This window comes from Tachysurus vachellii, chromosome 20, assembly GCF_030014155.1.
Source record: "Tachysurus vachellii isolate PV-2020 chromosome 20, HZAU_Pvac_v1, whole genome shotgun sequence".
Classification (NCBI taxonomy): Eukaryota; Metazoa; Chordata; class Actinopteri; order Siluriformes; family Bagridae; genus Tachysurus; species Tachysurus vachellii.
This window is the reverse complement of record NC_083479.1, coordinates 20,602,542-20,618,489: the sequence shown is the minus strand read 5'-3', so window position 1 is coordinate 20,618,489 and position 15,948 is coordinate 20,602,542. Positions and strand designations below refer to the sequence as shown.

Sequence of the window (15,948 nt, the reverse complement as noted above, 5' to 3'; positions counted from 1 at the left end):
TAGCTAACACGTAAGGGAAACTTAAATCAACCAATTTAACTTTGTGCAAACAATTTATGTACTTGTCTGTGATACTGTCTGACTGTGATGTTATCTATAAAAATAGACAGAAATCAAGGAAAACTTTCAAAGTAAAATTTGTATGTGAGAAATAATGTTAGGGGGGTCACGGTGACTTAGTGGTTAGCACGTTCGCCTCACACCTCCAGGGTTGTGGGTTCGATTCCCGCCTCCGCCTTGTGTGTGTTTAGTTTGCATGTTCTCCCCGTGCCTTGGGGGTTTCCTCCGGGTACTCCGGTTTCCTCCCCGGGTCCAAAGACATGCATGGTAGGTTGATTGGCATCTCTGGAAAATTGTCCGTAGTGTGTGATTGCGTGAGTGAATGAGAGTGTGTGTGTGTGCCCTGCGATGGGTTGGCACTCCGTCCAGGGTGTATCCTGCCTTGATGCCCGATGACGCCTGAGATAGGCACAGACTCCCCGTGACCCGAGGTAGTTCAGATAAGCGGTAGAAGATGAATGAATGAATGAAATAATGTTAATTCAGTGTTTATGTACAAAATGAACTGCAGTGTTATACAGTGTCACTTAAGGCAACTGTGATGTAGATCAAACTGATGGATATAAGCTAGCCTTAAGAGCATTACCTTAGCAACAGTAGCTTGTAGCTTATATAGTACAAACGAAAATGAATTAGCTTGTTATAACAGAAACCAGAAAGTCCTGTCCTGAAGACTTCCTGTGACTGTTAACTGGGCTGACACTGGAGACTCCTTCCATAAATGTTACAAAAAACATCTTTGTTTGTTTTTCTGTTTATTATTTATCTTAAATTAAGATTTACAACTCACAAGGCCTTGTAAACTCGGCTGTTACTATGGAAACAGAAATGTGTTAGAATGAACCTGTGTTTTGAATAATGGGCAAAAGAGGTGTTAGAGCTGCTGTTATAGAACAGTGACCAATCAGTGTTGAGAATTCAATAGCGCTGAATGATCATGTGACCCCGGAGCACAGAGAAGCACAGATAAGTTTTGCTCATTCAGCAGCAGTTTATAAATTCCTCGTGAACTAAACATTTCTGAGACAGCTTTGTGAGAAAGCTTTTGGAATCGCTGGCTCTGAAAGTTTTTTCACATGTTTTGGGTGTTTCCATGGCTCTTATTCATGCTTGTCTGATGTTTGGAATTGATGACCAGAGACCTCCACACCCAAATGTGCATGCAGATATTTGGTGCATTCATGAGTTATGAGTTGCATCTTTGAATCTGTTTTGTGAACCACACCTCGGTCCACATGAAGGCAAGTTCTGAGGCTTCTTTTGTACCTAATAGGAACATCAATGTGTACGAGTGTCTAAATATATCAGTGAGTTTGATATTTCATGAAATAACCAAAGTATGAAACATCAGGAGTCACTTTACAACATGTTTTTCATGATTAAATGCTTTCTATTTTAGTATGCATTCTATACCACGTAACTCCAAACAGCCAATCGTATTTCAGTATGCAAATGAAGACAGTGCAACAGTTCTGTACTGGAGAAAGGTCACGAATCCAATGAACTTCATTTATCCCACCACACCAAAATTACACGATTTTTTTCTACTCTGAAGATGAGAGGGGTGGTGCTGAGTTCTGTCCCGCTCGAGTGACAACCTGTTGGTGTGTATCTGTGCAGAAAGAAAAGGAAACATTAGCTCTAATAAATAATTCAGCTGCAGTGTGTAGAGGAGCTCAGCGGCTCTCTCATGGTCGGCATGGCAACGGAGACGGGCCTCCTTTCCTGACACGTCTGTTCTCACTCAGAGTCACTGCACGAGTCTTTGAAGAACTGTGTGTGTTCTTGCATGGAGTTTTCGCATAGGCTTAGAGTGGTGTCACATAGCTCCAGAATGTTGTTCAGGAATGTCGTCACATTGTTGCTATGCAGTTCCTTAATGCCGAGCAGTTCTGAAACGATGTCCCATAAATTGAGAACATTGTCCATAGTTCATTTTATTGTTCCAGAATGTGCACTTCTATAATCTAAATGTACTGTAATGTCTTTTTAAAGCTCTAGATTGTTGTTACACAGTTAATTCAAGTTGCTGAGTAGCTCTAGAATGAGCTCTAGAATGCCGTTGCACATTTCTATAATTTTTTTTTTTTAGCAAATTGAGAATGTTGTTTAGCATCAGAACGTTTTCAAGCAGTTCCATGTTGTCGAGCACATTTATTCTCAAAAGTACTATTGCAACATATTTTCTTTTTGTGGTTCTAGAATTCTATATTTTTTTTCCTTGTGTTTCTAGATATTTTTTTACTTGGTAGCTCGGACACGGTTAATTTAACGTTGCTGAGTAGTTCTATGCAGAATGCTGTTACACAGCTCTAGAACATTTTTTTTATCAGTTCGACAATGTTGTGTAGTTTCAGAATGTTGTCGAGCAGTTGTCAACGTTCAGTGTTCTCAAAACAATGTTAGAATGTTCTCAAAAGTACTAGTGCAACCTGATATTTTGTTCTTGAACAGGTCTAGGACGTTGTTGAGAAGTTCTAGAGCAAAGTCACGTTGTCGTTGAATGTTACTGATTTGTTCTCGAATAATGTCATACGGTTCTTAAATGTTAAGTAATTCTGGACTGTTGTCGAGTAGTTCTAGTCATACAATTCAAGTTGTCACAGTGCTTTAGAATACTTGAGCTGCATTGCTTTAGAATGTGTGTGGTTCCAGAATGCTTCAGAGTTTTACAACCACATTGGAAGCCTTTCTTGTGTAATAAATGAACCTCCCATTTACGGTCCTGTTACGCCGCGTTCACACTGCAAGTCTTAATGCTCAATTCGGATATTTTGCTCAGATCTGATTTTTTTGTTTGTCTGTTCACATTACCTTTTAAAATGTGACCTATATCAGATACCAGTGTGAACTGTTTGCTGTTTCGAACTGACCCGCATGTGCAAACGAACAATAACAATGACGTCACACGCAGCACGCCGTCGCGCTAAAGTTGGCGAGGTTATGGAGGAAGTAAGTATGTTCGCTTTTCTTTCTAAATGTTTGTGTAATGGCAGCACAGAGACGCAGTGTTTAGAAAATTTTCGGATGTCGATGGCAACTTTTGATTATTTGATCCATTTTGTAGGCGTAGTCACGTTTGTGTGAGAACTCGCCGGCGCATAATTGTGACGAATGTCGATGTAGATTGACGTAAAAGTCGCATCAAATCCGCCTCAGTTGTTCACACTGCGGCCATTTGGGTCTGATTCAGGACCACATATGGAAGTGGTCTGAATCTGATTTGAAAAAATCAGATCTGGGCAAGATTTGAGTGTTCACACTACTCCTGAAGAAGTCTGACCTGGTCACTTGAGTTTGGGCCACTTTTACCTGCAGTGTGAGCGTGGCCTTATAGTTGTTATTAGTTTTGAGATCTCTGTCACTATGAAACCAGGAAACAATGAGGTTGATTGTCATTAGTGAAGAAATCATTTTTCTAGCTAGCATGTAGCCTTTCTTTCTTTTACACAGATGCTGTAAAGCACAGAGACTTTGGAAATAACACTAAACCATCCGGAACATTCCCTACGACTAACATTACACTGTAATCACACAACGGCTTGTGATTGGTTGTACACCCTATCAGTCAAATTGTCACCTCTCCAGACAGAAGGCGGGTCTTAGCAACTGTTATGGACCAACTGTAGGGGAACCGCATGTAACTGAAATGTTAGTGATGTGATCTTGGTGATATAATGACGTCATAAGATATCAATTTCTGAGGTATCAGAATTTTTATAACATTTTAAATGTGTTTTTTAAATAACAATTATGAACTCTATTCGACATCGGCTGAATTTTCGAAAGTGATCGAATGGGAATTCCTTTATTCCGTTAATCAAATGCGAATTCTGTCATTAATTTATCATTGTAGACTTTTTAAAAACTACGTAAAAAATGTAAAATTTAGAAAACAATTTTTAAACGCAGCACTTGTGTGTTATTGTGTGGTAATTATGGTGATAGTGATATGTCATCACACCGCTCACGTCATTCAGTGTCCTTTTACAGCTGAATTCATTCTGATTTTATTTTTCTTTTCAGATGTTCACATCTGCAGGTCTAATCAGCAAAACAGTCCGATCTAGCGATCATTAATCTTTCAGGAATCTCAGTTAAAGTCCAAAAACAAATAAAAGGTCACAGAAAACAGAGTTTTTCTTTTCTACAGTGTTAATTCAGAGCATGTCGGGATTTCAGCATCACAATCTGAGCAAAAACTTCTGGCACAAACACTGAAAAGAATCTCGTCCTTAATCTTATATTAATCTTATAAATAATAAACGCTGTGGTAAACTGAGCTGGAACCTCAACCCCTGCCTCCCTGCCTCGTCTGGAATGTCCTCTAGATAACACAATTTGAGTCCACAGGGTTTTTATTTCTAGGTCACACTTCACTCGAGTTACTCTCTCTTTCTCTCTGTCTCTCTTTCTCTCAGTCTCTCTCTTTCCCTCTCTCTCTCTTTTGCTCAGTCTCTCTCTCTCTCTCTCTCTCTCAGTCTCTCTCTTTCGCTCAGTCACTCTCTCTCTTTCGCTCAGTCTCTCTCTCTCTCTTTCGCCCAGTCTCTCTCTCTTTCTCTCTCTTTTTCTCAGTCTCTCTCTCTCTCTCTCAGTCTCTCTCTCTCTTTCTCTCAGTCTCTCTATCTCTTTCTCTCAGTCTCTCTCTTTCTCTCAGTCTCTCTCTCTTTCTCTCAGTCTCTCTCTCTTTCTCTCAGTCTCTCTATCTCTTTCTCTCAGTCTCTCTCTTTCTCTCAGTCTCTCTCTCTTTCTCTCAGTCTCTCTATCTCTTTCTCTCAGTCTCTCTTTCTCTCAGTCTCTCTCTCTTTCTCTCAGTCTCTCTCTTTCTCTCAGTCTTTCTCTCAGTCTCTCTCTCTCTCTCTCTCTCTCTCTCTCGGTCCTTAATCTAATCCAGACGCAGCCCAACTATTCACACTGCATGACAGCAGAAAGCTCTATAGCAGGGAAACGTGAGCTCAGCACATTAAAGAAACACTAAAACACATCTGAGATTCATAAATACAGAACTGTATTTAAAAATGACTCAGGAAATAAGATGGGAATTGAACTAAGGCAGAAATTCCAACTGTTAGAAAAAAACATATTGTCCACAAGCCAAAAGCAGGATGAGAAAAGATGTAAAGATGTAAAGATGTAAAGATAAAGACACAGGAAACAGATTAGGAGGCAGATTTCATGCTGATGAGTCCTGCGTTTCTCTGACGGGTTAAAAAACAGTTCAGAGTGTAAATGCACGCTTTAGTCTTTTGGTTTCTGCTTAACGGAAACCAAATGTGGTTTAGATCATAAAAGTTACTGAATTAAAAAAAAGGCTTTAAACACTGTACTCATGTGCACATACAATACGATCTGAATATCCACTAAAAAAATCTTTTTATAACCAACTTCTTATATAACCAAAATCTTAAAAAAAAAAAAAAAAATCAACATTATTATTATTTGTAGTTTTTAATTATTTTTGATGTTATTCAACCTTAATTAAATCTTTAAATCTGAATTTAGATTTATTGAACACTAAATAAATTTAGATGAATGAATTCAGATATAAGAGCAATTTATGATATGATATGATTATGATCATTATTAGTCGTATTAGTATATTATTACTTGTTTTAAGAACTGTTATAAAACTTATGTATGTTACAGTATGTCTATTTTAAATTTACTGACAAAAACATTTTCAGAAATTTTATTTAGTGGATATTCAGAATGAACTTTATATTATTAATATATTATTTATAATTTTATAACTATTATTTTTATCTTATATTATATTTCTTGATGTTATAACTATAAGTTATTCTGATCTCAGATTTTGTGAGTGCTAAATTCCCATATTTAAAAAAAAAAAAGCAAAAAAAAAAAAGATGTCTTTATTGTTTTTGTTACAAAAAGGAAAATAAAAGCGAGACATGCTGCATTTTGTTTGGATTTGTGTCTAAATATTACGTTCTGGACACACGATCCTAATCTTTTCTGTCTCAGACGTGATGAGAACGTCTGCGGCGTGGAATATTAAAATCTCCCGACTGTCGACGTTCTTTTGGGAGTTTTAAGGTTCCTGTTTTCACTTCTTGTTTACGCCTGGTCATACATGTGCAGCGCCTCCTCCAGTTTGGCTGTGATCTTCTGGAAGAAGGAGATCTGCTGTAGGAGGTAGTGCTGCATCTGGGCCTTGAAGTCGCGTACTCGGGTGCGGTGGAAGTGCTGAATCTCGGCCAGAGTGGCACAGGAGATGATGTTGCAGCGCTCGTGGATGTCCTGAGCCGCCGGGACGTCTTTGTCCTTCTGGCTCTCCTTTGCTTTGGTCAGAGCTCCTGGAGGGAGGGGCAGAGTCAAGAGGTCAGAGGTCAGAGGTGCTGACGTATGGCACTTTTATGCTGCTTCAACTAATACTGCTAATATTTACGACACACAGGATCTGGGAATCTTCCAACTCAGAATCTCTTTAGTTAGGAGAGTTAACGTTTCAGTATTTAGCGATTTCAGATATAAACAGAAGCTCAAAAGACTCTAGAGCTTTCTGGAGCTTTCTAAAAACTACAACATTCCAAGCAGGAATTATTTGTTTGGAAAGCCGTTCAATAGGATCTTTCCTGACTGGAAGTTAGAAACTTCCCACTTCCCACATGGACATGAACGCAGCATAAATCTTGTAACTCATTGTTACTTGTTACTCATTTTAGCACATAATCGGCTGCTAATCAGCTGCTCGGTCGATTTGGTAGTTACTTTCTACACATAAGTGTGTAAAACAGAGCCGAACAATTCCTCGGATCATCCTGTGACGTGTGTGAACCTTTAATTAACTTACTGCCTCATTGTTGTTTTATCTTATACGGTCGTTTACAACCTCACATTAAATGTGTAGAAAAACTTTATAAAGAAACTTAAAACAGAGATCATTGGTGCCTCTGGTGAGTGTATGTAGCTTGAGCTAGCTTTCTTTGCTCATCTAATCTGAAAAGAAAGATAGCGCCTAAAGATTCACACCAGAATACTGGTCAAAGAAGCAAACACCAGCTACAGTGAGGTTTATTTCTGTCGTAATGTGATCATTTCAGCCTGGAACAATTGCATGAACATGATTTAAGGGTTTTTCAGTAAATTATGGTTAAAAAAATATATTTCACATTATCAATGTATGAAGTAACGGATCAGGTTTTGTTGTACTAGTCGTGTGCTAAAAAACATTTCTTTTCTTTAGACTTTGGTGTGGCAAAAGGATGTAGTCATGATTGATAATAAATCTTTCAAAACGATTATCATCTAATGATCAGTGATCGAAGTTTTCCATGATAATAAAGCTGATATCGGATTAAACGCGTGCTGCTAATCTGACGACTGAAAGTCGTTTCGTTCGTGAACGTCAGGGTTATTATCCGACTGATGTAGCTGCGTTTAATATTAAAAAAAGACTTATTTAAATATAGGCTGTGGAAAGAAAGGACGAGGTGCACAAAGTAAACATGAAAAAAATTCTCAGACAAAACAACTTTTTCCACTGCACAAAGAGCTGGAATGTTTGGCAACAGAAAAATGGACCTGTGCTTTTTTCCGTTAACCACCGGGTCAATACTGAAGGTTCCACTTGGGTTTTATTTGGCCTGCTCAAAATAGGCACTCGGAGGCGGGGCTAGCAGCTTTGTTTACTCATCCAGCAAACAGAGAAATGGAACAGAAAACAACTGAGGACAGAAATAGCGTTTTGGGTTTTTTTAGCCTTCGGATGCAGTGTGATGTAACAAACGCACGCAGGAAAATTTAAAGTTTAAAAAAACGATAGAATAGAAGACGACGAATAAACAACTCAGTGTTCGGTAGCTAGTACAGAATAGCACTTGATCCAACACGTCATTTGATTGGCATTTAGCTTCAGTCATGATGCTCATATGAAGCCATGGGAATCATATGAAATCATAACGTCTGCAGGATGTAGGTGAATTGATCAATCTTTTAAGTCACTATTTTGATTCATCAAATGAATAAAATAATGGAAATGTACAGTATGATGCGTACTGTAGAGAAAAGGAAAGGCTGAACGAACCCTCATCCGGGACATTTACATCTGATTTTAAATCAATTTATCATTTTATCCTTTAAACGTCGCAGATAATCAGGATAAAGCTTAAAAAACCTCAGACGTTTGTATGTAAAAAAACATTTTGTAGACTTCATATGGACCACGTTATTAATTACTGTGTCAGAGTTACATATCGTCGCTGTCGGCAGAAACCTCATAGAAATTTCATATTTTTTCACATATCGATGCTATTCGTCAGTCCCCACGTGGGTCTGTTATTTTTACAAGTTATTAACCAATCTAAAGTCTTGAAAATAGCTTGAGCGCAAATCTCATAACTCCATTGGACACTTCAACTGTCCACCTCTTCCTCACTCCGTGGGAGAGCTTCACGGCATATTTCTCCTCAAGAAGAGTCGCAACGAATCAACACGTCTTCTGAGGTAAATGTCTTCAAAACACTGGGCTCAAAGAAAAAAAAATCTTGACCCCCGCTAGTTCTGGTGCTCGTCTGAGGACAGGAATTTAGCGCAAGACAATCCACTGCAACGCGGACTAAACCCTGTGTACTGCAGATAAGGTACGGCGTTTTTTTCATTTCCTGAAAAATAACGGTTTTGGAGATACGAGGATTCCGTCTGACAGCGACGATATTTAATATTGTCATATGTATACATGTATAAGATTGAGTGTCCTTAACACGCCAAACATATCTCTCAGCGTGACGTAATGGTTAAATCAAACTGTCAGACACTGATGATGGACTTCGAGAGGCTCCGCCCCCGTGTGTAATTTGCTATAACTTCTGAATAGCTTGTCAACTGAACCGAAACAGACAACGTGGACTCAGCATTAAGTAGCTGAATATATTATTCTACTTTATACTACATTAGTATTATACATTGATAACTGACTGATGAACCGAACAAACAAACACTGCACAGAAAGAACAGATCGTCCAACGTACGTCGAGATGATTGGTTTAAATGCGTTTTGTGTAATCACCGTTAACGTTTTAGTGTAAAGTAAACTAACATCATACATTCTAGCATGGTTGACTTGGAGACTTGGTATTTAATCGACATGTTTAACAGTTTAGTTTTTTTGTTTGTGTAAAAAAATGATTTACATCTTTATTGTTTATGTGACTGGACCTGATTTTGTGTCTTTATACTGCTGACTTTCACTTTAAATTTCGGTGACTAAATGAGCTCATCTGTCTCACATGGCTCATTTAAAACTTTCTGAATAAACCTAAAGATGAAGAAAAAGAAAAGAAATAAAGTGGCTGGTGCACAGATGTAGGAATTTGACTTGTAACAGCATCCAAATATCATCTTAACAGTACGCTAAAGTGACCACTGCTTGTTTAAACAAACAAAAGAAACCTTGCTGCATTTAAATCTGTAATGATGAACAGACTTGTGACTCGTTTACACGATGATTCAGTCTAACCGGGTTTCTTTCTGAACTTTTCCTTTATTCTACAGAAAGCCGAGCTGCTCTACTCAGAACTGTTTCTACTCAGAAACGTTCGTACAAACTTGGACCGGATAAGAAACTCTGATTTACGACTTATGGAATTCTTTGGATTTCAGGCTAAGACGCTCTCAAAACTCTAGGCTCCGAGGCGCCTGAATTGTTAGTGCACACTCATCGGGAATGTTAGCGAGCTCAGGTGCATTGAGGTTTACGTTAATAAAAAAGAATACGGCCAAACAGATGAAATAAGTTATTACGCAAATCCATCATGATGAGTTTCAAATCAAAGAATCAAACTCAATTCTGATGAGTCAGATTAAAATGGGCCACTGGAGGTCTATGTATCTAATGCTAAATGTATTTTGCTTGTGTTGTATAGAATCGGGTAATCAACTCTTTTTGGGATCGATGCGGACCAAAAATAAGATGGCGGCTTGATCTCTTGTTGATTGATGTCACCCAACTAGCATAAATCATACGGTGTAGTTCTTATCAATGCTGCTAGATTAAAAAAAAAAGACCTTCATATTCCAATAATAATAATAATAATGGTAATAAGGAAATTTCTGCAGTGCTGGGAAAAAGGTTGTGAATAGCACTGATGTGCTTGATAAAACCACACAGTAATTCATTACTCAATTGTTCATTCATTAGTCATAATACAAGCCACGTTACATACAATCTGACCTATAGTTCTGCATTAATCTGGCGTGAACGTGTCTGCATAAATGATGTATTATGAACCACGTTGTCCAACATATTCAGATCCAAAAGTCTAATAAAAACAGTATTGACTTTACAGCTATTGCATTTACGTAGACATGAGTCATGCAACTGATCTTTAACGCAAACATACAACTTCCAAAAGTTCCTCAAACCTTTCTGAACGTGGATGATGTCTGGGAAGTTTGCTAGATGTCCCTGGTAAATCGCTAAAAGATCTGACACTGGATCTAGATCCTGGCGAGGTTGTTCGGCAAAGTAGTCCCCAATGGTCTCGTAGGCGGCCCCGGTGAACGCCATTGCTTGGTTCAACTTGACTGAATACGCCTGCTGGTCCAATTCGAAGGCCTGCCAGAGCAATCGAAAGGCCTGTCCAACTTTATGATACTCCTTTTTAAATCCAGTCATCTGCTTTCTGGTGAACTCCCCAATGGTCACGTTAACTTGCACGATGTTCTCGTCCATCTTTTTGGTGAATGTTTTGAAGCCGTCCACTTTGCCTTCCACCTCTTGGAGGTCGAGCGGTGTGGCCGGTGGGACGATGGTGAGGAAGAAGTTGGCACCCACTAAGTGATCTTTCTCTGCCTTGCGCTTGCCCTGCTTCCAGGCTTTTTCGTCACTGCTGCTGCAGGTCAGGAAATGCTGGAAGACGTCACACCTGGATAAAACCGGGTGGCTCGTCATGTGGTTCATCCACCAGATCAGACCCTTCCTGCGCTTGCAAATGAAGTCCTCTTCAAATCGGCCCGTGGCCTGCTTCTCTGGAAGGTGGGGAACAGAGATGACCGGGAAGCGTTCCACGAGGCGCGCGTACAGCCAGTCAAAGTGTTTGTAGCGGCGATTCACAGGGATTTGTGTGTGGGTGGGCGTGAGGCCGTAGGACATGTAACTCTTCATCCCCTTGAATTTGGTCTGTTTGGTCGGATCATCAATGGTACACGTGAAAGGATGAGGGTTCTCTTGCCACTCGGGGCCGAACTGACCCATGACCACCCAGATCTGATCGCAATCCCTAACTAATCCAGACGCCTCACCCAAAACAAATGCCTCGCCTCCTGATTTCACGAAGGTGGAAAACCTGTTGAGGTTTTTCCCGACAGTAGCTGAGCTTCTGGCTTGCTGGCCACCACTGCCACGTGAAGAAACAGAGTTGGCACGACCGGGTTGGCGTTTGAAGTGATGGATGCTCGGGTCGTGAGTCGTCAGCGTCGCCGAAGTCGTCTGGTTGTCGTCCCAGTCGTCGTCCCAGTCGTCATCGCTGCCTTGGCTTGTCGGATAACCGTGTCTCTGAGGTGTGGACTCGCTTGACGTGTCCCCTTTTACTTGATAGGCATACTCACTTCCGGACCTGGGGCTGTAGACATCTCCAGCATTCCCGTTGCCTTGCACTGAATCCTGACTGCTTAAGATCTCCACGTAGGACGCAGGGAAGAGTCCTGACTCTCCGCGGCTGTTTGTGCCTTCTAACCACCCGTCCACTACATCTTCACTGTATAGAGTTAAAAGCTCGTTCTCCACCACACAAATCTCTCCGGGGTTTTCAGGAGTGAAGTCGTATAAAGCTCTCGCTCTGAGCGCCATAGTTTTCTTCTGTTTTTTTGGGGTTTCTGCTAAAAGCGCAGCTGCCAAAAGTCCTTTAAAAACTTCTGCGAGTCCTTAGATATCACAGAAGTGCATGAAAAAGATAGCGATCGGACTATTTTAACATGATAAAGATGTTAAAGTTAGTTTGTGTACAGGATTAAAGTCGGGGTTTTGTTATTCCCCTCCTCCTCCTCCTGCCGATTGCGGTCTATGGACGCAGCTAATGATGGACGATTCACGAGTCATGACTCATTAACGAATCGAAACATTTGAACGAATCGCTTGACAATGTAATATGTTTTAATGTTTTTTCTTTTGTTTTTGGGCAGATTTTATTTAAAAAGAGCTAAATTCTACTGCATTATACTGTATCTTTTGTATTTATTACCTTATGCATTATTAAATAAGTCCTTAAACATACCAGCTGATATGGTGGATATTGCTGAACATATATCTGAACATTCTATAATATTAAATAAAAATAATGTTGCTACAAAAGACGTGAATAAATGTTACAAAAATATTTACACCTAGTAATAGGTTAGCAAAGAAATTTTGATTCAGTTCAACGAGTTTGAAGACCAATGAGTCGAGTCGGTAAAATGACTCGTGATGCTAATCGCATTCCAATAATCGAGGGTGGAGCAAAGCTTGAAATAATGCAATATAAACCCAATAAATCTACTTACATTTCTTTGCAAACTTTGAATTCTGTTTACAAAATATTTCTGAACGGGTTTAAAAATCGCACGGTTTGATTCCTCTAAACGAGTTTGTACGAAAGAGTCGAAACCGAAAATGATTCATGATGCTTATACAAAGACTATAATCGAGGGTGGAGTTAACACTGAAATCCTGAAAACAAACCTAATAAACGTTCATTAGGTTCCCATAGTTCATTAACTAGGGCTAACTTTATTTTTATTATTATCATTTATTATTACATATACGACAGTTATGATGATGATGATGATTATTGTTATTCTTATTATTGCTATTATAGTTGTTGTTGTTGTTATTATTGTTATTATTATTATAATTAATATTATTGTTGTTGTTATTATTATTATTATTATTAGTGTTATTATTATTGTTATGATTATTAATAATAATATTAATATAATTATTGTTGTATGTTATATTTGGAAATGACAAGAAATCCTGCTACTGGTTGCAGTAAATGATCTTTTGAGATGTTGAGTATGATTTATGATGCAGTCTCAGAAATATAACTAGTCATCATCACCTTTATTGCGATTTTACTGGCTTTAAATATGTATTTTATAGATTCTGCCGCGTGTTCAGAGATGTTCTAGCCTTTAAAAATAAACAGGATTTACTGAATTAACTGTGTTACTTGGGTATTTAATAAAATGCAAAATGTAACCAAACCTTTCCTTTTAGCGTCTTAATTATTTTGACCAATAGATGGCGCCATAACAATAGATATTGAACTGAACCGCCTGCCATAAATGCCAACATTCATTAGCCAATCTGTCAATAGCTCCGCCATGTTGGAAAGGGCAAATTTTTGTGTTTAGTGTGGTATACAGTATGAATAAAACATTAAACTTACAATTAAAATTACGTCGTATGGAGTGGATATAAGTAAAACTCAATACATAAAATACATATATCAACCAATGAAATATATTTAGTATTTTATATTATAATTTAGCCTTATGCTAATTATTTTTGGCGGAAAGACTTGATCACGTGACAAACAAACCGGTGGTTCACAAACTGTTCAGAATTGCTATTTGTGAGCCAAGTTGACACCAGGAAACAGTTCGGTGTTACAAAACTGATATAACATTACCTCAATTATGCTTAACTAAAGCACACTCGATCGAGTTATATCGAGTTATGTGCTAAATTTAGCTTGACTAGCTTCGTCAACGTTCTCGTGACGTCACACCGAAGTCTCGCGAGTCGAGCTAGCAGCTTTTTTAGCCTGCTTTAAAACCTAAACACTGACAAACCGCTGGAGTTTTATTTTCTTTTTTTACGGTTAAAAAATGAAGAGAAACTGAAGAAACTGATGAATGTGTAATAAGACACCGTAAAGTATTGATAACTGTGATATAGAGAGGAAACGCGGCTGATTGTTGTTATTGTGCGGTTTTATTCAGAGCTAACGTTAATGTTTTTCTATCGCAAGGAGGAGAGGCGGGGAACATAACAACACACACACACACACACACACACACACACACACACACACACACACACACACACACACACACACACACACACACACAGATATTAGTTTTGGATGCAGTCGCTTTACACAGGACATTATTGTGTTTGTTCAGTCTGGATTTCACTTCCCTGAGGACGACAGGCAGATTCAGAGGCGTTACATGGATTATCTGGTAAAGTAATAAAACAGTGACTTTTTCCCCCTCAGATTTGTAGGATTAAAACTAGCTGCTGTCTCTCGACGCCTTCTTTCAAACGGTCATCTGCTTTAAATCACTAATTACACATAAACTACAATATTCATCTATATACACATATTAATTATGTATTTGTTTATTATAATATATTCCGTTTTACCATAAAGGACATAAGTCCGTTTTACATAAACGTCACTTACTTTTTTCACACCGACTGTTTCTTCGAAATCTGGTTTTGTTTTACTTTTATTTTTTATTTTAAATAATAATCAAATGGTGCATTTTCTTATTTAATATTTTTGTAAATGAACATTCATATTGCTGTTTTGTTATTATGCGTATTATGGTCCTTGTGTCCTTTCCAAAATTATTGGCATGAGTATGAATATTTATTTATTTATTACTTTTTAGAGTATATTTAACTGTTAAGTAATTAAAATAGTTGATGTAGTATGTTTTTAAAAGTTTCAAACATAAAAGGTAAAACTTAAATGTTAAACTAGCAATTAAATTAAAATAATCTAATGTAATGCAGTATAGATTAATGTATTTATTTAATTATTTAAAATGTGAAAAGTAAAGTTGTGCTATTTAACTGGTTAAAACAAAATTAATGTATAATATTTTGGAATAAATAAATCAATTTCTTTTCTTTTTTATATGCATGCACACAAGTAGTGTTTTTTGAAAACAGTTTTAGATTTAAAAAATGTAAATTGTTTAATTTAGGTCAATTAATTTTCTTATGTTTGGGTCTCGCTATTTGAAAAAAATACATTTTTGTTGTTAATGTATATAACAGCATTCGGCCTTGTTTTTGTTGTAATTTTGATTCTAAACAGATCTCTTGGATGCAGAAGATGCATTATAAAGTAGCTACGCTTTACTTATTAATATAGAATAAAAGCCTTTATTTTATCACATTTACATTTTAGAACAGTCAAATTGTTTCTTCACATATCTCTGGAGTTTGGGGACCGAGCACAGGGTCAGACATGATACAGCTGGAGCAGTGAGGGTTAAGGGCCATGCTCAAGGGCCCAACAGTGGCAGCTTAGCAGTGCCGGGGCTTGAACCCTGATCCTCTGATCAACAGCCCGCAGCGTTAACTGACTGAGAAACCACATACTGTTCAACATTAGAATAATAGAAAAGCTCCCATTGTTATATGTGCTTAAGTCATATTTGTAAACAGTACAGTAGTAAGTGCTACATAACACCACAGGACCAGAGACGGTATTAAATTACATGCTTATGGAAAGTTCTAGAAGAATTTTTACATAAAGTGCTGTTGTTCCTGAGCTGATTGTTTCTGTCCCTTAGTTTTATTGACAACAATTACATTTTATATATATTTATAAATGTGTGTTTATATGTATATATGTACACGTACATAAACACACACATTGTTATTAGTCAATTTCGACACACTATCATTCTGACTTCATTCAGAGGGAAATGTGTCTAACATAAGGAATCAAATTGGCTGTGGAAGTGATAAATTCTCTAAATGAAGATAACATTAACGATAGACCTGTGAATAAAAGAAACAGCTATGTTCCATTTACATCATTGATCAAAAGGTTTTGGACATCAGCTTGTGCAGAAAACGCAGTTTTGTAAACACTAACAGTGTGAGCTTGATGCAGTAAGGAGAGATTTCTATGTATGTTTTAA

General features: G+C 38.0%; 2 protein-coding genes across 2 annotated transcripts in view; one reads left to right on the top strand and one right to left on the bottom strand.

The window, feature by feature from the left end:
- Window positions 1-5,938: 5,938 nt before the first annotated feature.
- On the bottom strand, window positions 5,939-12,078 carry snx18b (sorting nexin 18b). The gene is made up of 2 exons (XM_060895771.1): window positions 10,444-12,078; window positions 5,939-6,377 (listed from the first exon to the last, which is right to left on the bottom strand). The coding sequence occupies exons 1-2, from the start codon at window positions 11,867-11,869 to the stop codon at window positions 6,139-6,141; spliced, it is 1,665 nt and encodes a 554-aa protein (XP_060751754.1). The 5' UTR covers window positions 11,870-12,078; the 3' UTR covers window positions 5,939-6,138.
- A 1,606-nt stretch (window positions 12,079-13,684) lies between these two features.
- arl15b (ADP-ribosylation factor-like 15b) overlaps window positions 13,685-15,948 on the top strand; it is a 60,661-nt gene continuing 58,397 nt past the window's right edge. The window contains exon 1 of the mRNA XM_060895772.1: window positions 13,685-14,247. Within this exon, the coding sequence (XP_060751755.1) occupies window positions 14,236-14,247 (12 nt within the window). The 5' untranslated portion in view covers window positions 13,685-14,235. The remainder of the gene's footprint in view (window positions 14,248-15,948) is intronic.